Source organism: Cololabis saira, chromosome 17 (assembly GCF_033807715.1).
Source record: "Cololabis saira isolate AMF1-May2022 chromosome 17, fColSai1.1, whole genome shotgun sequence".
NCBI lineage: Eukaryota > Metazoa > Chordata > Actinopteri > Beloniformes > Belonidae > Cololabis > Cololabis saira.
Window position 1 is genome coordinate 8,907,596 of NC_084603.1, and position 22,820 is coordinate 8,930,415.

The following is a 22,820-nucleotide window of genomic DNA, read 5'->3' on the forward strand; positions in this document are numbered from 1 at the left end:
TATTTGTAAACTCTTTTTTTCCCAACAATATTCAATATTAAAGTATTTAAAGTAACCAACTTGAACAAAACCATAAAAATTAAAAACTTGGTTATATTTAGAAAATGATCCCATATTATATAATTATGTGTTAAAATATGTCTCTACTCTCTACTTTGTTTCTACTTTGAACCCTGTGTGGTGCAAAAATTATGATGAATTAATACTGCTACCTGTTGATGGCTATTTTAAAGTTTTTAAAAACCATTTCAGTCAGGCACTGAAATGATGACGTGTTCATTATTATTATAATTTGTAATTTGCTTGTATATTTCCCATACTTGGAGATATTTGGGGGTGATGAGCAGCAACATCTGTCCTCATCTGTAGAGTGGGCGCCTACAGGTGGATGCTGGAGTGGAGGTTCTCAGAGTAGCAGCAAGTTTTGGAGTTGTGCATCAGTTGGCAGGCAAGGGAGAAATGTGAAGTGTTTAATGTTTGTTTCCTTTAAATAGACCAGAGAACTTAATTTGCGTGGTTTGGATTGTTATTGTGCTGAATGACAGGTTTCTGTTGGAGTCCAGTGCTCGTCCTGACATTTTTCTTCATAAATGGTGTCCTAGCTCAGATACAGTAAAATGAGTTCAAACCATGATACTACCACTTTTTCACAGATTTTTTACTTTCTCTAAACATTATTTAAACCACCCATCCATTATCTATACCTGCTTCCTCCTATCGTGGTCATGGGGATCTGCTGGAGCTTATCCCAGCTTATCCCAAAAGATTTTATTATTCATCCACAAAATGTTTTATCTTCATTGGTTATTAGATTTGTCTAAATCAGTGGTGTCCAAAGTCGGTCCTCGAGGGCCGCAGTCTTGCATGTTTTAGTTGTTTCCCTGCATCAACACACCTGATTCAAATTAACGGTCGTCACCAGCTTGTCATCAAAGTCTGGATAGTTCTGTTGATGACACAGTCACTTGTATCATGGTGCAATGAAGCAGGGAAACATCTAAAACATGCAGGACACCGGCCCTCGAGGACCGACTTTGGACACCCCTGGTCTAAATGATCTTGAGCCAGTGGCAAACCGATAGCAGACCTTTCACCTTGATAGACACTTCTAATTCCTACAAATATGTAATAATAATTAATTCATTTGATCAGTTATTTATACTTCAATCCTCCTCAGGGTGATGGAGATCTGCTGGAGCCCGTTTCAGCTGCAGTACAAGTAGGGTGAGGTGCACCCTCGACAGGCCACCAGTCCATCCCAGATTTAATACATTATCTACTTTCTTATTTTTGTATGACGTATTTTATTTGGCTTTATTTTTAAGGGTTGTTTGAAAATGGTATGGTGACCAGTGACACCCAACCATCCTGGCTTGATCCGTTTGAAGGTTGTGGGGCTGGAGCCTGTCCTTAAAAGGCAAGGTGCACCCTGAACAGGATGCTCGTCCATCACATGTCCGCAAAGCTAGACGAGACAAACTACCAGGCACGCTTGCTCTCATTTCTCTGGACAATTTCGAGTCATGAGTCAGCCTAACATGTATTTGGACTGTGGGAGGACGCCAGAGTATCTGCAGAAAACCCACACAGGCACGGAGAGAACCTGCAAGCTCCACACAGAAAGCCTTGAAACCTTAACCCTCCTGCTTTGAGGTAACACTGCTAATCAGGAAACTGCTGCGCTGTTTATTTCACAAAATCTTTTACAGGGGAAATATATATATATATTTTTTTTTTTTGCAAATTTGAGAGTAGTCTTTGTAAAGTCCAACAGACAGAAAAAATATGATCTAAATTGCAGGCTGCTTAAAATGTATAGTCTGGAAAGAAATTACATGCTGGAAACAAAAGGAAACTCTGCAGAGGTGCTTGTGAACCAACTGCAATAACACGAGAGGGTATGTTTGTTTAGAAATCCATCACCTCCCCAAATGCTTCTCTCATCAAAGTTGATTTGATTCCTCATGAATACTCTTTTAACCCTCAAAACCCTAAAGTCCCCAGATCTGGGGATGTTGATAAGAGACTGCAAGCACGAGCAAAATAGGCCTCTAATTACCGTAAGTAAGACAGTTGTAACAACTGTATCGGGCAAAACTTTTGACTCTGGATCTGGTGTGAAAGAGGAAGCTGAAACAGAGCAGTGAAAAGATAAATATTCCTTGTTTGAAGGGGAAAGAAAATGTCTCCCTGTAGTATTTAATGCCTGGGTATGAGATTGGATCATATTCTGAAGATGTCCTGCAACTTTGCTTCTCAGGTGCAACATGTCACAGTAGTTTGATCCTTAAACTGTATTTGACAGGAGTATTGCACGTTCAGCTGAGCAGATGCTGTGTATGTTTGCTGTCGTTCCGCAGCCACATATAACCCTGGTCTGATCTTGAGAGTCCACATAAAAGGAGATGAATGCTGCCATGCTCCAACTGCGCACACAGTCACCATTCTCCAGCGGGATGATTATGTGTTATTATGGAGCGCGCTCTTTTCATCAGAGCTAATCTGTGCTGCTGGGAGACCCTCTCCCTTATCCCGCTTACAACATTCCCCCTTCAAATATCACCCCACTCTCTCTGCTGGGTCCCCTTGGCTTTGAAAAAAGATCCAGTCTTTAAAAAAAAGTGGACCAGGTCCTGAGCCATTCAAGGTGTATCCGATGCCATGTGCTCAGCAAAGCTCGTAGATGCAAAACAGACGGTGGTGCAAATAAAGATCAAAGGCAGCAACCTTGCCTGTCTGCCCTGCTGTCCTCACATGCCAAGCGGTGCTGTCACCGTGAGTCACGGCCGTGCAGCTTCCGTCCGCGTGTTGACTCGCCTTTCCCTCGCAACCTCAGTGCTATCACACCAGCGCACTTCGGGGCAGTCGTCAACACTCACACGCAGGATTAACACCAGACAGTGTATAAAACTCCCTTCATGAGAGCAGGCCGGCATTTCTGCATCGTCCCAGTGGGTCATAAGATCTCTAGGGACGAGGTGATGCTTGGGTTTGCTTTATTTCTTTGCTAGACCTTTCATAACCACCAAATATACGTTATTTTTCCCACTATGTGCACAAATGTAAGCTTGTGCATGCCTTTCCTTCCACACACCCAACCTAGAAATGTTCACCGCCTAGCAATATTAGATGTGCAAGCGCAGCGGGGCGTTCAGTATGTTTGTCATTGTTCTGCCGTAGATGGTGCAGCTCCAGAAGACTGCATCTCAACAATGTCTTGGCAGCAGGGGTGAAGTGAGGCATTGTTGCCCTCTCAGATGTTCCACATGCACTTGTCCTGTTTGTTCAGCTGCACACCCAGGAATACTGACACCCCCCCACCCCTACTTCCACAACCTACCCCTCCCTTTTGCTGCTGTGTCAAAGGTTTGGCCCGTGACAGGCCAGACCTCCAGTGGCACGTCCCCTTGTTTTGCCAGTAGAGTGGTAGTTTGCTAAGGTTGGAGGTGGGCGAGTCCCAGATAACTAACCTCCAGGTCCAGGTTAGCTTTTTCAGATTAGAAGCCGAAAGAAAAACCTTTTAATTAGGTTTGCCATGCAGTTATGGCCCTGCGGTTTTGCGGCCCAGACACTTCCTGCATTGTGCTACACCACCCATAAAGCACCAGCGTGAGGGAGTGAGTAAAAGAAAGTGAGAGAGAGGCTAAAAATGGCCCTGCCACATCTGCACCCACACCACAAAAGAAGGACGTGTGTGATTGCCACAATGTGACCTGCTCATATACCTACTGGAGCATTCTCCAGAAACAAACCACTTAAACTTGTTTTAATGAGCACCCTTTCTTGTGACGTCTTCAACCATGGAACATTTTTCATATCTCCTCTACTCAGCTTTGTTTTGTTTCCTAATCTCTCGGTTGGCTCTCGCGTGGAGATCTGCTGAGAAATCCCAGATCCACATCTGTCAAACTTATTCCCAAAACAGTGCAAGTACAATGGACATAATTTCCTTCTCGTAACAAAATAGTTACAAAGCGGCAAAAAAATAATATCATACTGATGCTTAACGAGCCCTTTCAGATCCCCAACAATGTACCACTGACATGGTGCTTTGCAGCCTTTGAAATATACCAGAGCAGCATCCTGGAATAAGTAACCGGAAAGCGAGGCCTCAGAGATGCCCTGCAGTCAGCGGAGCAAGTTTTCCCTTCGCTGGTTGGTCTTCCCTCCGCTACATTTTCACAGCAATTACACCCTCCAACTTTAGATCCATCTGTATTCTTTGGTCCGCTGGAAGTCGCCCTGCTGCCAGTAGGTGCAGGGAGGCACCACGAGAGGTGAAAAGTGAGGAGGGTGCACAAGTAATTGGATGATCCCGAGACACGTGGAGCCTCCTCTGAAGAGGAGATGCAGGATGGGGGTAGGGGAACGGAGGCATGTCATCAATTTGAGCTTGGCATTAATGTCTCAAAAAAAAAAAAAAAAGAAAAGATGAACCCCTGACTTTGATCTTCATGGGCTGTTCAGCAGACAGTCTGCTGTGATAACGATCCATGCTGGTTACTGTAATCTTCCCAGAAAAACCTGTTTTAATTCAAGGGTAGGGACAGAGGATGAAGTGACTGTGAAATGGAACCAGATTTTTTTTTTTTTTTAAAGAAAGGACTCATCTGATTTACAGTGAGTCACCAAGGGGGCGTCGCTGACAAAGGGCAGTGTTTGGGATAAACGGGTAGAAATATGCCAGAAGAGGAATTTTGTAAGGATAGTGAAACAAGTAAAGTGGGTGCAAACAGCGCCTCGGGGGTGCGAAACGTGCTCGGGCCTGCATTATAAAGACGAGCCCTGCACCCGGCCAGCTGTGCAGCACACAAGACCGCAGGAATGAGTGCAGCATGAATGGCTTTCTCTGTGTGACAATGACTGCAGCAGTCAGCACCAGGGGGGGCGTGGGGGGTGGTCAGTGGTTCCTGCTATGGACAGGCAGCGGCAGTGCGTGTGTGAGAGCGTGTGTACACTGACAAATTACTCAGGAATGTGAGGATACATGCCAAACGCAAAGAATTTGAGTCACATTCAAGGGAACCTTCCTCTCCGCACCCTCTGAAGAAATATCGCGACCCAAATCAAAAGACTTGGCCTGACAGCCACATTGGATGGAACTAATGAGAGTCTTGTGCGCTGGCTTAAGCCTGTTGGAGGAGTGTAATTGATAAGATGAGATCCTTTTTTTTTTTTTCTTCCTTTTCCTTGAGATAATTTCCAGTAACCGCAGGAGAGAAATCTAATAGGGGCTAATGAACCTTGAAACTTTGATCAAGTACACCGTTAAGAAGACTGACAGGGAGATGCTTTCTCTATAATTGACACATTCACTGAGTTTGAAAAAATTTATTCATAGTTATATATCTCAAAACTCTTTCCTTATAGTTGAATTCACACATTCTTTGCGCTCTATTGTGATTTCATCTTACCTTGAGACGTGGATGTCCACAATAACATGTATGAACCGGAGAGGAAGCTCAAGTTCAGCCATGTGTGAACGAGAAGCCACCGTCACAGAGACCCGACCCGGACACAGCTACAACTTAATAAATACTTTACAAAAATAAATGCAGGCTTTTTACAGTGAAGAACTGCCTCAGAGACACAAAGGGGGACTGCGTAATGACAGGACTAAATGGATGAAAATTAAGGGGGGAAACAAAAAAAAAAAAAAAAAAGAAGATGTGCATGCTAAATAAACATACTCGCAAGCTTACATTAAACATGGTTATTGTCACTGAGGACGTGAGGAAAACTCCGCCTCTAAGATTCCCCAAACATAAATAACCTACAGAGCCGACCTTGGACACGATTTCAATGTACATTTCTAGAATAATAATTTTCCCTTTTAAGAATATGAAGTCAATCCTCCCTTTAGTGACCAAATCTAAGAAACACATTGCAGTGCAATTAGTGGTTAAAATATCTGAGGCGTATAAAAAAAGAAACAAAACAACATTCTGTGCCTGGCTTTGATGAAGTTGAGAAAAGCTGCATGTGAGCATGTAAGGGGTCTAAAAACTGCTGGATTCGTATTCTTCTCTGTTCAAATGAGCTGTGAATCTGTCCTTAGAGCCTACGAGGTCAAATGTTACCTGACCTTTTTTTTTTTTTCTTTCTTTTAGGTTTAGCTAAAAATGAAAGCAGTCTGTTGTTTTGGTCCTTTCCATCTAAAGCAGACTAGAATTCCCTCACTTCTTCGACTTGTTTGTAGTAGTCCTCATCCTGAGGATTTTCCGGACATTTCTGACCGTTGTTGGGCGGCCGGGCCTGGTTGTAGCGGCTCCAGTCTCCTTTGCAGATGATCCAGGGCAGGATGTCCACTTTGTAGTGCAGGTCGGCCGAGAACTCGATGCTGATGAGGTTGGGGGTGCCCGCGCCTTTTCCGCGAGTGATGAGCTTCATGCTGTCGTCGTAGCAGCAGTGCTGCGCGGCCAGAGTGGTGGACTCCAGGGTCAGCATGGAGCGGATGCAGTAACGGGCCGTGGGCTTGTAGATCTCCAGCTTCTCCTTGGGCCCGCTGGCGTCCTTCCAACGGAAGTCCCGGCGGGTGGGGGCGTCGTGCACGTCTGCCGTGCTGTAGGCCACCTCTGTCGGGTAAGTGCAAGGGCAGCTGGGAAGGTCGTTGGCCACTTTGGTCATGTACTTCTTCAAGAAATCGCTCTTGCAGTTCATCCATCGCTCGCAGCTGTCTGTGTCTGCAAGAAACGAACACCATCAGACACCACATCTCCCTTCAAACACTCTGCACGATTAGAGAACGAAGCAGAAAAAATGCGAGAAGTAATTTTCAACTTGAAGGTGTGTTTTCACTGATGTTATTAAGAACAGATGGACAAAAGGTGAGAAACAGCATTCCATGCTTTTCCTGCTCTGCTGCACAGTCGTGGAGCAAAACAGGAGCATGAGGATACATGTTTATAGGAACCCTGCCACACGGGCGAACAGACTTTAACAGCGCATTTAGGGTTAGTACAGACGAACGCTTACCAACACCAAATAGCTCTGTAGCATTGAACTCATTTGTTCCAGCTAACAGGCTCACTTCTGTAGCTGCTGTCTTGAAGGCATCTTCAAACCCTTGAGAAGGAGAAGTGCAAAGTTAAAAGCAGAACAAAGAATTAGAGAATAATAAAGGAAATCCTAGACTACATTAGTTGCAGAGGTGTCAAAAGTATTCACATTCATTACTCAGGTAGAAGTATAGATACTATAGTTTAAAAATACTCCTGTAGAAGTTGAAGTATCAACTCAAGTTTTTTACTCAAGTAAAAGTATAAAAGTACTGGTTTCAAAACTACTTAAAGTATAAAAGTAAAAGTAATGTAAGGGGGAAAAAAGCCATTAAGGACAAAAGCCATTGAAAATGAATGCATATTAGTATAATGCAAATATATTAAAGAACCATATATGTGTACTATTGAGCATTAACATGTGTTTCAGAGAGCAGGAGATATGATGACTAGTTGCCTATAAGTATTGTAATGGTGCAAAAAGTCAAACTTCAGAGGCATGTTATCATTTATCCTAACCTTTATTGGAATGTACATCCAAGTTTAGTTGCAGGAATCTGAGGCAACGGATGTAAGAACAAAACTGGACAAGAACATCTGAAACAACCACAACCAAATTCACTCTATCCGGATGGCGCAATTTAACTGGATAGTTTTTTTTTAAAGGCCGAAATGAAATAGAGTAATGAGGCTGTTTTTAAATTGTAAGGAGTAAAAAGTACAGATAATTGCGTGAAAATGTAAGGAGTAAAAGTAAAAAGTTGCCTGAAAAATAATTACTCCAGTGAAGTATAGATAACCAAAATTTCTACTTAAGTAAGGTAACGAAGTATTTGTACTTCGTTACTTGACACCTCTGATTAGTTGGCAGTAATCCAGGTTTATGGAGAGCCAGGATATTACCTGGGCAGTTGGGCATATCACAAGTCCTGGACTCTGTGGCTGTACAGGCATAACCGCAGGACCTGGTTCTCTTCTGGTTGCCATTTCCACAAGTGACACTGCACGCTGACCAGGTACTCCAGTCGCCCTCACCGTCCATATAGTCTGAGATCAGAGAGAAGGAAACAAAGATCCTCAGCTCTTATGCAGACCACATGCTGGACCTACCAGCGCCTGTTCACTGATAATGAGTGGGGTTAGGACATGGAAAGATGTTGAGGTGGGGAGCCCGCTTGACTTTGCTTCTCAAAGGAGACATGACGAAAGCACCAACCCACCCACACAATATGTTTCACAAACTGGGAAAGGTTTAGCACACCACAACAAAGCAGCAGGAATCCATGATGCTGCTTACAAACACAGATCTTCTGTGGTCCCTGGCACTGAACCCCACTGAGCTGCTCCGTGTGCGATTCAGACGTGTGAAAATGGGAAGCAATACAGCATTACAGACTGGTCGCCAGTCCATCGCAGCCACCATCATCACATCTTCAAAATAATTACTGTGGTTTTGGGATGGAAGCATTTCTGCACTACTGCCGATTGCCCTTCATTAAATGCACTTTTAATACTTATAGCTATACAAACCTGTTTACACCCTCCTTATCTCTAATGCATGTCTTGGGAGGGTGGCCACTTGGATGATGAGTCAAGCTCAAACCACAGGTCGGACAAAGACCATTAGTCATCTGTGATGGCTGACTGTGACTGCCTGTCCATAATTATGATTATAGAGTTTAAAGCTATGACAGTAATAACCCTGGAATACGTCCTCGTCCATTAGTGTGGTATGAAATAAAAGGGAAAATGAGAGATGACCGCAGTGATAAGCCAGAAACATTTAACACGGGTTCGGGTTTTCCAAAATCTATCAAATCACCCTCCTAAACACTGTAGTGCAAGTGAATAAAACAGCATTTTCCACAGCGCACACATTCCTGTTCGCCCATGTTGGTTTGGGCATGCTTCAACATGGGCCACACTGAAAGACGGTGAGTGTAAATTCTTTCACGGCAAATTTATCTGCGGGGTTACTTCTGGAGAGCGTTGTGGGAATCGCGCGGACGCCTGGCGGCGCTTCCGGCTCCGTGACGGTGACTGAACGTTAATGCAGTGAGGCGTTTTCACCCGCGCGACGTCCACACCGCCACAACACAGAAGAATCTGTCTCATAAAAGAGTGTTAAAGGCCTCAATCAGGGGCTCCCCAAAGGCTTGCCTGGGATGACTGCACTTATTATGGTGACAGCTTAAATCAGCAAATCTGCAAATTACAGATTCCACATCAGACTACGGCCATCTGGGGACCAATGCTCAAATAAGAGCCTTTGGAGACAGTTAAATACCCCACAATGGGCATTCATTTTCTTACACACAGACACACAGACACACAGACACACAGACACACACACACACACTCGTGTCACCCTCACCGTATTCAGTCTGAGTTTTACTTCCTCTCCTGTCCCAGTCAGCCGGTGGCCTGAGGAAGTTGCTGTCCTCGGTTTTGCCCCCGTAGGAGCGATGGCGCTCTTCTGTCTGATGAGAGGAGGAAGAGGAGGACGAGGAAGTGTGCGGCCACCAGTTCCTCCAGTTGGGAGAGGCCCAGTTGGGCTTGCTCTCCTTACGGAGGCCTTTCTCTGGCTCGTGGCTCTCCAGTCCGTCCACCACTTCGATTGTCACCTGTGTTTGAAAGGAGTCAGATTAGCACCCGCGCTCGTCAAAGCGCAGACATATCCAGTAGGGGTGGGCAAAAATATCGATATGGCAATATATCGCAATACTTTTCCAGCCGATTCAATATTGATATTAAAAATTTGAATATCGATTTTAAATATATATATATTTTTTTTTAATATTTTTTAAACCCCCGATTTCTTTCCCATTATATCACCCAGTGCTCCTACCTAAGTGACAGTCCTGGTCATTGCCACTCTCTACCAACCCTGGCAGGGCCCTGCACTGACCTCAGGTTTTATTTCATTTTATAATTTATTTTTTATATAACACAATTGCCTGTCCTTAAAAAATGAAAAATAATGGACAGAGGTTTATTTATTTATGGATTTATATCTATACTGACTGATCACTGTGCCTGTCCTTGGTTTTAGTACCCATCTTTCTTGTGTTTATTATCATTTGCCACATAATTAAAGCAACCTCATACTAAATTTAATGTTAATTTCATATGCTGTAAATAATATGAAAAACATATACAAATAAGTTGTAACTTTAGCTTGTATAGTTATAATAAAACATTGTTTTGACTCAGTTTGTCCCATGAATTGTCACTATAATCTGATGAACGTGCAACTCGGATTTTAAGATCCATCACTATCATCTGATGTACATATATACAATTTGGATTTTAAGATGTGTAATGCATTTTTAAATTTTTCGGTGAACTATGTAGAATATAATAATCGGGATATCGCAAAATCGGGATATCGCAATGTGTATCGTATCGTGGCTCAAGTATCGTGATGCGTATCGTATCGTGAGGTCCTTCCCAATACCCACCCCTAGTATCCAGCATTGGAGGGGATGTGAAAAACTGGGTGCAGCAGGGTGGCACTTTCTGTTGCCCCTACAACATGACATCACCCCCCTCCCCCCCATTCTGCACACATGTGCCTCCCAGATGAGGGGGGGAACACCAGCCCCTGCCCCACAGTCACCCTCCCACCACTCGGGCCCTCTCCATCTAAACACAAAGTTCAAAGGGCTACTCAGCCTCCTCCAGACCATGAAAGCCAGATGAATCCTAGGATCAAAGACACCCCCTTCTCTTCCTCCCCTGCTCCCACAGCCTCACGCCCTTGCTCAATTGGTTGCCTTCCTCCCTTCCCACATCTTGAGATGTTAATACACTTTGTTCATGCTCAAATTTAGCATTGATGCCCTCAGAAATGGAAAGATCGCCTTGCTTGATTTGACAGGCGAATGATTTAAACATGGCAGCGGTTACTCGACCATCTGCCCCCGCTGTGGCGCTTATGGGCGAGGGCTCGCCACACATTTACATAAGCGGCTGTCCATCTTCCTGAATATGCGTTATTACCGAGGCTTTGGTGATTAGCCTCTGCCCGTCAGCCGTCACCGTGATTGACGTGCCGTCTGTCCCAAACGTCGTCTCGGAGCCAGGAAGTGTAAAGGGGAACAGGAGGAGAAGGAGGGAGGGAGGGGGGAGAAAGAGGGTGTAATGATGTGCACTAAACTATTCTCAGTCTTCCTGTTTGCTCTTCCTGTCCTCCATGCTTGGGTAGCCATGTCTTAAAAGCCATCAAAGTGCACTTGTGAGAGCACGGACACACATGATCACCTGTATGTTGGGATTCTGCCCATCGATGTCGGCTTTTGAGAGGTCGGGAAAGTTGTGCAGGTCTAGGAGGAAGGCGCCGGCCCCGTCGCCCCGTACGCCGCCGCCTTGTGACCAGGGAAGGTTGGCAGGCTGGTGGGCCAGCCGGTGCCCTGGACCGGACCTCTGGTCTTCAGAAGCCAGATGGACAGAAGAGCTGCTTCTTGCCTTCGTATTCTTCCTCTGAAAGTGAGAAATGGACATTATATTAAAAACACATTTATGAAGTGGTTAGTGTGTGTTAATGATCATGAAATCACATTAGAAAATATTTTCAAGTCATATAAACCCCTTTATGTTCCTGGGCTCCAAGAACACTGGAAATGATCCCTCACGTTGACAGAGATCCCTGTGGCCACAACCTCTGCCATAAATCCTTCGGACAGTGGGCTTTTTTGACTTGGGGCCCAGAATGAAGGAGCCACTTAAGTAGTGGAACAAATGTTTCGCTGTGTTCTTTGCGTCTGTGCGCTCCCATCAAAATATAATCCGTCTGAAGCCTGCATTCAGATCCAAAGTCACAGCAAAAGTGTATGTTTTTCCATTTTTAACTGACAAAGTATACTGTTGCTTTACCATAGTAATGTGTAGTGGACATATATAGCACGCACTGGTGCTGCTTGGAGAAAAAAAAAAAAGAGCCTGTGAGACTGATGGTTTTCCTGCACTGGGCTATACAAAGAAACCTAAGCAAGCGCTGCAAAAATAATTACATCTGCCCTCTTGCAGACAGAAAAACATTTGGTCTTCTGACAGGGGTGTTGTAAAACCCTTCCACAATGACAGCCGAGGCATATGTCCTCAATCAGATATGCACAGAAGGAACAATTATTCCGAAATTGGAAGGATGGCCGCAAGGAGTCGGCAGCCGCACATCGCGGGGTGGCAGAAAATAAGATCAAAGAAAGGCATCAATCATGTTACGTTATTTCTTTTTTTCACGTCCCATTTCGTCTTCCGCAGTGTTTTTGTGGGCAAGACCGGGGCCTGAGATTATGGGAGCCGTGATGTACGGTCGCGGCGGTCAGTCACAGACAAAGTGTCAGCTCGGCCACATTGTGGCGGGTATAAAAGCCCCCAGTGGAGCTGTTTGTTTCCCCGTCAAGGTGCACTCTCAATAGCAATACAGGAGCTGTAAATGGAGCCGCACAGCCAGGGAGGGGGGGATTCTAAATGTACATGTAAGTTGATTTCAGTAGCTGAGGGGGGACACGCTGCACAGCTGCATTACTTTTCGTCTTTCACATCCAGAGACCAGATGGACTTAATAGGATAATGTGATGAGTTTCTAATCTGTAATCACAATGATTTACTGTCTAACACCATTCTGGAAAAGAAGAGTTTATGGTTCTGTAGCCACTAAATAAAATGATAAAGAGATACAATATCCCTATATGAGGAGGGGGAAAAAAAAGGAGATTCCAGTTAAAACCACAAATGTCTTCTTTTCCAGAATGAAACACTTATGACAGAGCACAAAAAACTTTTCAGAAGCACAGTTGGTGCGTCAGCGATCTGCTCGCTATGTGAACATCACAGGGCTCTCTCTTTGGTTCTATCACAAGTACTTGGACTTTGAGATGCCCATGTGATAACCCTGTCTTTCAAGTTCCTCGTCTTCAAATTTCACTCCCTGGGTGTAATGGAGCTCCACTGAGGGTTCACATGTACATGCAAACGTACAGCTGCAGAGTACAACAGCAGGTCTTCTGAGTCAGTTGGTATTTTTATGGATTACAAAAGCTTTTGACGATACAAAAATGAATCCATGCACTCAGACACAAAAATACTTCTGCAGTGCACATCAAAGCCTCGTCTTACGCTGTATGATCTCTTAATCGAAGCCTTCAAATAAAATGTAGAAAAGTGCTGATAGTTTGCTGCTGGAACCCTGTGACAGTGCAAAATACAAGTAAGTTCTAGCCCACAATATCAATATATGCGAGCGTTTCACAGAAGTTTGATACACAAGTTAATGAGGAACCCCTCCTTCCCCACGACACACACACACACAACCCAGGCTCTTACTGTGTGTGCTGGAGAAACAAATTAAATACTGAATAACTGGCACCTCTCTGCGTCGGTGGCAGGCAGTTCTAGTCTCCATCACTCATTTGAGAGGAACAGGCTTTAATTTGGAAAACATGCTTTAATTTGGAGATCAAAAGTGACACAACAGTCCTCAGTTCATCCAGGGCCTCCCAGGATGCCCCCCCCACCCCAAACACTCATACACCACCCAAAGCCTTGAATGAACACTTGCTTCACCCCCCCAGTATCTCCTCTTATTTTCCCGCTTCCCCCCTTTTCACTTTGTGAGGAGCTGCTTAAAGGGGCATGACTCTATTTTCAATTGGGAGCAACTCAGGGGTCCTTCCCCCCAGGGAGGCTGGCAGGAAATGAAGGCGGTCCACATTGTGCCAGATGCTTTTTTAGCACAACACTTAGGTGGGAGGAGGAAAAAAAAAAAAGAAATCCTCCTTTTCCTGTCACACACCTCATTTTGAGTGTACGCAAATGTTTATTTACCATTGAAACTGAGAAGATACATACTGGAAGTGTCTCTTGAGAAGAAAAAAGGGGGCAAAAATACCCTCATAATGTTACCACAGACTTTGCACGGCCACCTTCCTGCAACCAGTGAGAATAATGTGTCTTTGACCAAAGACTTGTATCTGCCCTCTCCAGGTGCACAGAGCTGCATCCTGTCATTTGTGTTTCTGTGAATGGTATTTTAAATATGACATCTTGAGATGACAATATGCACCTTGGACCGTGACAAGCATGGCTGAAAGATGACATCACAGTCTTCAGTTGAGAGTTAGTGAAGCATTTCTGCACTTAGACAGAACATTCAAGGGCAAAACAAGAAAAAGTACACATTGAAAGCTTGCCTCTGCTAGAAAGAATCCCTGAGCATCTGAACAAGTGACAAAAGGCATATTGAAGTTGGGATGGGAGGCGTGTGTTTAGTGTTTCTACTTTGATTCCTCGTGAGAAGTTCCCTGCTGCTCCTCATCCTGCTCATCCAATGCAACATTTGGCCGGGTGACAAAGATTCAATAAATTCTTGGAATATCTCCTCGGCCTTGTGTGGCCTAAAATGCAAAAAGAAGAAGCTTGAATATGTGCAGGTCTGTCTGGAGTGATGGCAGTGGCAGTGGAGATAAGAAATATTACCCTCAAATAGTTTCTTGCCAGTCATTTCCCCTGAAATGTAATAAAGAATCTGCAAGAAAACAGTATTCTATTGGCTATGCACTTGTCAACTGGAGGTGTGTCAGTGGTATGTTAATTGTATAACAGGAAAGCAGTGAAAGGATGCTTAATAAAATCTGAAAAAAAGAAAACCTTTTCATCCCAGACCCATCTTAACCCTCTGATCACAGCTTGGGTCTCTGCTGGAGTCTCTGTGCATTGTTCTGACGTTAAAAAGGGCAGTTAAACCATAAACTTTGCTGAAAGTGGTGTCACGCTAACAAATGTCCCCCTTACGAAATGTTGCTATGGCAGATCACAATTCTGACAGGTCACAAACACTACCATTTGATGAGAAAGCAGACATGTCAAAAGAGCTGTGCAGTCGACACCAGTCTGATGCATTTGCATGGAGTTTAGATTACAAATGCAGGATCAAATGAGACAAGTTTATGTTGATCTGAAAATGGGTGGAAGTCATGCTGATGCCAGGTGATATTCTCCAACAGGCTCCAGGGACTTTTGGTAGAAAAAGGGCACGTTCGGGGGCTCAGGTCCAGCCCTCTGCTTTATCAAATAAGTACCTGGATGACAGTGATGAGCCCATGATGACAGAGCAGTGGAGAAATGCCTACAGCTAGCATTTAAAACGCACTGACAATAGGGAGGTGTGTCTGTGAGGGGCGCTGATCTCTGACCCGGGGTCATCTTCTAACCCTCAGCTGGCCCATCACTATTCCCTGGGGAGCACATTTGGGAGAAGCCATTCATAGTCCATGGGCCAGACCAGATATCAATACCACTCAAGGTGACAAACCTTGCTTATAATTTTTGAAAAGATCCATGTCTGTAGATGATATTTTGGTATGATAACCCTTCCTGGGTGGCAGCTGTATCGTAGTTATCAGCTCATGAAGTTCAGAAAATTACATTTTAGATGCTGGTGCATATCCTGGTTTAGACTCATGTACAGGAAATCTGTCAATGTTTCACAATATTGTTTTTGGTATCATTTTAAGCATTCATTCAAGCTAAGATGTGAATCTTTCTGACCAACATAGAGGTCACTGCAGCTCTTTAAACTAGAAACAACACACATTTTTACACAATTTTCACCTAAATGATATACTATCTTTTAGCCGTGTGTCATCTAGGAACAACAGAGACACAAAATACAAAACTGGAATACTCACAGGAGCATAAGGATTCAGGAAATCTATCACATCTTAGCTTGAATGAATGCTTAAAAGGCCCCCCCTTTAAAATGATACCAAAGACAATATTGTGAAACATTGACAGATATCCTGTACAAGAGTCTAAACCAGGATATGCAGCAGCATCTAAAACGTAATTTTCTGAACTTCATGAGGTAATAACTATGATACAGCTGCCACCCAGGAAGGGTTATCATACCAAAATATCATCTACAGACATGGATATTTTCAAAAATCATAAGCAAGCAAGTTTTCTCACCTTGAGTGGTACTGACAAGTGACATTTTGGGCTCTGGCCCATGGACTATGAGGAGGGGGTTGTGGTCGCCTCTCCTCCAGGAAGATGAACCGCTGTGTTTTGTTACATCCAGCTTTGGGAGTCAAAGGTGGTTCAGTCAGAAAGAACAGCATCAACTCTCCTAACTTTGTGCTCCAGCTGACTGCCAACTATGGACAGACTGAGCAGGAACGGGCAGGTAGACTGTTCATGGGAACGGTTTTACAGCTGAACTGCTGCTTTAAGTTAATCACACAGCTGGTCGGGTTTCAATGTTGTTTGTGGAGGGGTTTTTGTTTTTTTCATAGAGTAAAATGCAATTTTAGTTTTTGTGTATGTCACCTGCTTTGGTTTAAATTTCTGCTTTCACCCTCAGCTGTGATCCCTACAACTCCATACATACCCATCATGAACTTTTCATGTGTATGTCAGTCCCCTAAAGACTCCCCACGAGCCAGCTGGAGCAGAGGCTCTAACTTACAGGTAATAAGTAAAGGTAAGCAGGTAATGCAAAATTGATTTTGCATGATTAAATCCATGCAGGAAGCCTATCCCCTCCCAAACTCACCTCTGCAGGCGCCGTGTCCTGGTCGGGGCTCAGGGTCCCGTTCCCCTGGGGCAGCGGGCTGCTGCGCAGCACGGTGATGTGCAGGGTGAGCAGCAGCAGTCCCAGGAGCAGCAGCAGCTCCGCGGCCAGGCGCACCATCCTCTTGACGCGGCCGCTCTTGGGAGGCTGCAGCGCGGCGGCTGCAGCGCCGGTTCCCCCGGTTCCCCCTCCGGTTCCCCCTCCGGTTCCCGGGGCGGGGACTCCAACCTCCGGATCCGCCGGGGACGAGGAGCCGCAACACCACTTCGGAGCCACTTCGGGAATCACAATTGCAAAAGTTGAAGGGGAAACGGAACAGATGGAGGCAGACAAATACTTTTTTTTTTTAAGTTGTGGATTATTATTGCATATCCAGTACCTTTTTTCTTTGCGTTATCTCACATTAAGTCTCTTTGGACTGTATATTCATGTAGTTTGATGTAATGAGGCAACCTGGGGAGTCGAGTTATTGTAGTTTATAATATATTCTGGTCCAGCGTGCAGACATGAACAGTTTCCGCTTCAGAGGTCTGAGGAAAAACGCAGTTTCAGCCTTGGTGCGCCTTCACCACTTCATCCGTCCCGGCCTCATGCCACAGGTCCCCTCACCACTTCATCCCCTCGGCTGGGTCCAGGCATCGTCCAGCGAGACTAAAACTCTGGAGTTAAGGCGGTAGAGGCGAGCCAGCAAGAAATCAAACCACCTTAACAGCTACAATTCCCAAGTGAATGCTGCACAGATCTCTCTCTCTCTGTGGCTCAAAGGGAATACGCATCCATGGCTGTTGATCGTGCGGTTTGCGTGGGTCTCCAGCAAGTCCTGCAGGAGGGGAATAAGTCAAACCATATCAAACAAGAGCTCAGAGAGAGACACACGCTGTTCTCGTGGGCTCCTGAGGTGCTTTTATACTGCACGCCCCCTGTGCGGGCGCCCTCCCCCGGTTAAAGCCTGAATTATGGTCCTGCGTTACATCGACGCAGAGCCTACGCCGTAGTTTAGTTTAGTTTATTTGTTTTCACATATAAAAAAACATTTGTAACACAATATAAAAGTAGAAAGAAATGTGAAGGAGAAAGCCTAAAAACCCTCCAGGGGCTTGAGAAGTGGCTTTCTCCATTTACATACATCCAGAGCATTGGAAAGCAGATACAATTTATAACAATGAGGGGGGCATAACTAAATACAGAAACATTAAACAAAAATCAATAAAAATGATAAGATTGGGTACACCTGGTTAAGTTGGAATACGACGGAGTATTAGGGCCAAACAAAAAAACAAAAAAAGGAAATTACGAGAATAAAGTCATAATGTAATGAGAATAAAGTCGTAAAATTATGAGAATAAAGTCATAATATTATGAGAATAAAGTCGTAATATTACGAGAATAAAGTTGTAATATATTATAAATATATAAATATAACTTCACAAGATGCTCAATATTCTTCATTTTAACACAGGGAGAAGACTGCTCTTCCTGTTTGAGTTCTCATAAATTACCACTTTATTTTCATAATATTATGACTTTATTCTCATAAATTACCACTTTATTCATTACGACTTTATTCTCGTAATGTCACGACTTTATTCTCTGAATTTTACGACTTTATTTTCGTAATATTACGACTTTATTCTCATAATATTACGACTTTATTCTCATAATATTACGACTTTATTCTCATAATATTACGACTTTATTCTATTACAACTTTATTCTCGCAATATTACGACTTTATTCTCGTAATGTTACGACTTTATTCTCGTAATGTTACGACTTTATTCTATTACGACTTTATTCTCATAATATTACGACTTTATTCTATTACGACTTTATTCTCGCAATATTACGACTTTATTCTCGTAATGTTACGACTTTATTCTCGTAATTTTACGACTTTATTCTCGTAATGTTACGACTTTATTCTCGTAATTTTACGACTTTATTCTCGTAATATTACGACTTTATTCTCATAATATTACGACTTTATTCTATTACGACTTTATTCTCGCAATATTACGACTTTATTCTCGTAATGTTACGACTTTATTCTCGTAATTTTACGACTTTATTCTCGTAATTTTACGACTTTATTCTCGTAATATTACGACTTTATTCTCGTAATATTACGACTTTATTCTCATAATATTACGACTTTATTCTATTACGACTTTATTCTCGCAATATTACGACTTTATTCTCGCAATGTTACGACTTTATTCTCGTAATTTTACGACTTTATTCTCGTAATTTTACGGCTTTATTCTCGTAATATTACGACTTTATTCTCGTAATATTACGACTTTATTCTCATAATATTACGACTTTATTCTATTACGACTTTATTCTCACAACATTACGACTTTATTCTCGTAATTTTACGACTTTATTCTCATTATATTATGACTTTATTCTCGTAATTTCCAATTTTTTTTGTCTTAGTTTGGCCCTAATACTCCGTCGTATTGGAAGACCGTATGGGGAGTATTTATTGTTTAAAAGAGTTGATTTTAGAGCTTTTTTTAATTGATTGGATGAGAATTGCCATAGGTATGAAGGTAATGAGTTCCATATTTGTGATCCTCTGAAACCAATATTAAACTGAGATTGTGATGTGCGAGTCTTTGGGGGTCTGAGGTGATTAGAGCTGCTTGTTGGATAGGTATGGACTTGTGAATTGTGATTAGAAATATTATGGAAGAAAGGGTTTTCCCAAGTGAGCCATGAACAAACAGACCAATTTGGAGATGGTTGACCTGGAAAACACTGAGGACACCTAGATGACTAAATAAAGCCTGAGAAGAATGTCTAGGATGAACACAATGTATTGTAGGGTACGCGGCGACGCGCACCGTTACGCTGCGTTGGTGTAACGCGGAACCATAAATCAGCCTTCACTCCTTCATCCCTCGGAGCCGCCCGCTCTGGAAACCTCAAATACTCTTGTGGAAAAAAAAAATCGAAGGACGAACCAACCCCGAAATTACGGTGGACTCGGGTGCTTTCTGGTCATAAAAGTGTCTTTATAATATAAGGTTTAAGATAATATGAGGACATTCTCCAAAAATGTGATGCTCAGTCTGCATCTTTTGCAAAAAACTTTAATAGGGTAAACAAAAAAAGCAACGTTTCGGTCCACAGGACCTTTCTCAAGCAGAGATTTTTTAAAAGAAAGAACATTTCAGGTACATATAGATGGGACAGCCAATCACCGGCTGGGTCAGTGGGGGGTCGCAAGAGATCATCTGGTGCATGCCAACTTCACACAGAGTAGCTCACCTCAACCTACTCAGTCTCTCTTGAGTCCCCTCCCTAATGGAAATTATCGCTGTGGCAGTTGTGCACAATGTAACAACACCTCCAAAGCTTCATTTTTTTGCCACCCTCACACAGGAAAAAGTTTTCCCATAAAAAGTGTTATCACTTGTGCCTCTACTCATGTCGTTTACTTGTTAAAATGCCCCTGTGGTTTATGCTATGTGGGCAAGACCATCAGAAAATTAAAAGTAAGAATCAGTGAACACAAGAGTGCCATCCGCAGACAGGACAGAAACTCACCAGTGGCCTTACACTTCAACGAGGCCAAACATGACATCGCAACCTTGCGATTCTATGGCATTGAACTGGTTAAATCACCACCTCGTGGAGGTGATCATGACCTCCTTTTGAAGAGACGTGAAGCATTCTGGATCTTCACCTTACAGACTTTATCCCCTAAAGGTCTTAACGATGAATTTTTATTGAATGTGATGCTATAATTTTGTACTTAGTAGTATACGGCTTTTATGATCAACAAAGATCTTATTTATTCTGCTCATCATTACATGCATCTATCACCAGGTATTGAAACCCTACTGGACCACCCCCCTCCCGACCTCTATGTGACTTTTAGGATACCAGGCATGGACTTACTATGACTACTTTCTTTCATCCATGCACAGTGAGGTTTTTTGTGTTTAAAACCGTATCAACATATGTACTGTAACTTTATGACCGGCATGGTCTTACGATGACTATGATCCTCCTTTCCATGCACTGTTATTGTTAGTTTTTTAAAATAATCAAGGCTATTTCCCTTGGTATAGTACATGCATTGTATCTTTACTTTTTCTACTCTTTATTTGTCCGCTATTGTGTTAATATACACTTGTGAGTGTTCCTGTCTTGACAGAGGTGAGATTAATTTTACAGGTACAACCCCTGGGCGGAGCTGCAATACAATCACCACTAGTGGTCTACAGCTGCAGGTCCTCTTGCGACCCCCCACTGACCCAGCCGGTGATTGGCTGTCCCATCTATATGTACCTGAAATGTTCTTTCTTTTAAAAAATCTCTGCTTGAGAAAGGTCCTGTGGACCGAAACGTTGCTTTTTTTGTTTACCCTATTAAAGTTTTTTGCACTTGACCTTACAGTGTGCGGGAGACCCCCTTTTTTTCCTTGATTCACTCCTATCTACTCCTACGCACCTGTTTCACCAAGTCTTTTTTAGGTGTGCATCAGCCTCCAGACCTTTACAGTCTGCATCTTTTGAAACGGATGCTGGTTTATTATCACCCGCACCAATGTGATCATCAAACGTCCCGTGGTGAACTTTAAATGATCCTTGGTGGTCCCCGGAGGAGAAGACACGTCCCGTGTTGACGTGTACAACAGTAGGTGCTGTGACACTTCAATTAAGCGAGACAAATGGTGCGTAATGTGATGAGACCATGTGAGACTTTTTTATTGTCCTCTTCAAAGAGTCCCCCCCAACACCACCACCACTTGTGTCACATCACGCACCAGGCAGGGATGCGGCTCCCTCAACCTGGGTGACAGTTCACTGACCCTCCAAGAAGGGAGGAGACCATTCATTTAAAGGGGACCTATTATGGCATCTAATACCTATTTTAAAACAGGCCTTGAATGTCTTAAAAACAAGCTTTTTTGATTTTTTTTTTGCTAAATAAATTAGAAATTCAGCCTCCGAGCCATGTCTTTATCATCCCAGTCTCTAACCTCCTTCTCTATGCAGAATTCTGAGTGGGCGGGGCTATGATAATGAGGCTCTGTGCTGATTGGCTGCCTGAGACCCCGTCCACACGTAGCCGGATATCTGCGGATATCTGCTAAACCGGAGATATTTTCCTACGTTTGGACCTGTCATCCACACGAAAACGCAAATAAACGAAGGTTTAAAAAAACTCCGGGCAAAGTGAAGATTTTTGAAAACTCCGTTTGTGTAGATGCGTGTAGACACACACAACCGGAGTTTTGCGTTTTCGAACGTCACATTATCCGCCAAAACAACAACAAATCTGCTCTGACGTGCGACTTTTGTTCACTACAGAACTACAGATGATCCAACATCTGTTCTCCAAGCTATTTATTAAATAAATGGTCTCTGGTCTTGACCACCATTTACTGCGTTACACCGACACAGAGGCTACACCGTAGGGTACGCAGCGACGCGCACCCTACGGTGCCCGCGGAGCCGCGGAGGTGCAGCTTCCCCGGGAGCTGCAGATGATCTACAGGTTAGAATGCTTATGAATGTGGTCGAAAACGCAGATCTTCGGTTATGTGTGGATGCAAATTTTTTTATAAACGGAGGGGGGAAATATTCGTTTTTAAACATACCCGGCTACGTGTGGACGGGGTCTGAATGACGCGATACGCCGCTACGAAAAAATGGCGGAAGCTCCGGCCGGTGGAGTTACCGTGTCCTAACCAGCCCCCCAGTCTCGCACTCAGAAGGCGCGCTGATTTTTTCCAGTGGCCAGCCGCGCTACTGCAACAAAAAATCCCATGGGGCCCAGAAAGCTTTTTTCCCATAGACCGCAATAGTAAAAGACAAGCCTCTAAAACTGTTCACAGGACACCTCCAGCTGTAATCACCGTTAATTACTAATCTTTGTATTCTATATTTTTAAGTCATGAACTTTATATCCGTCAAAAATGTTTTCTAACGGCCAGAAAAGTCAAAGAAAAGTCTGTTTCTGGGCGTGACGTCACGGCTGACGTCACAGCCGTGTCCGTGCATTCCACGGATGTATTATATTAATATATATTGTAATTATATGATATTAATACATTAATAATATATGTAATACTATACATGTAATAATATACATTAATATATTATATTAATACATATTATATTAATATTCGCGTCATTGCCCCGTGGGCATGATGGGAGGCCCCAGAGCATCATGGGAGGTGACTCAACTGCGCATGCTCTATGGGCCCCATAACACGGAAGTAAACCCGG

The 22,820-nt window shown here is 43.5% G+C and overlaps 1 protein-coding gene across 1 annotated transcript; it reads right to left on the bottom strand.

The window, feature by feature from the left end:
* Nucleotides 1-5,313: 5,313 nt before the first annotated feature.
* On the bottom strand, nt 5,314-17,454 carry ism1 (isthmin 1). The gene is made up of 7 exons (XM_061745589.1): nt 16,952-17,454; nt 16,555-16,847; nt 11,262-11,480; nt 9,373-9,622; nt 7,902-8,045; nt 6,976-7,065; nt 5,314-6,683 (listed from the first exon to the last, which is right to left on the bottom strand). The coding sequence occupies exons 2-7, from the start codon at nt 16,690-16,692 to the stop codon at nt 6,166-6,168; spliced, it is 1,359 nt and encodes a 452-aa protein (XP_061601573.1). The 5' UTR covers nt 16,693-16,847; nt 16,952-17,454; the 3' UTR covers nt 5,314-6,165.
* Between the last annotated feature and the right edge of the window lie 5,366 nt (nt 17,455-22,820).

Coding starts and splice junctions, on each gene's coding strand:
- ism1 (XM_061745589.1), bottom strand. CDS start 16,692: ATGGTGCGCCTGGCCGCGGAGCTGCTGCTGCTCCTGGGACTGCTGCTG. Junction 11,481..16,554: donor AGGACACGGCGCCTGCAGAG/GTGAGTTTGGGA, acceptor TCTCACTTTCAG/AGGAAGAATACGAAGGCAAG. Junction 9,623..11,261: donor GGCAGAATCCCAACATACAG/GTGATCATGTGT, acceptor TTTCAAACACAG/GTGACAATCGAAGTGGTGGA.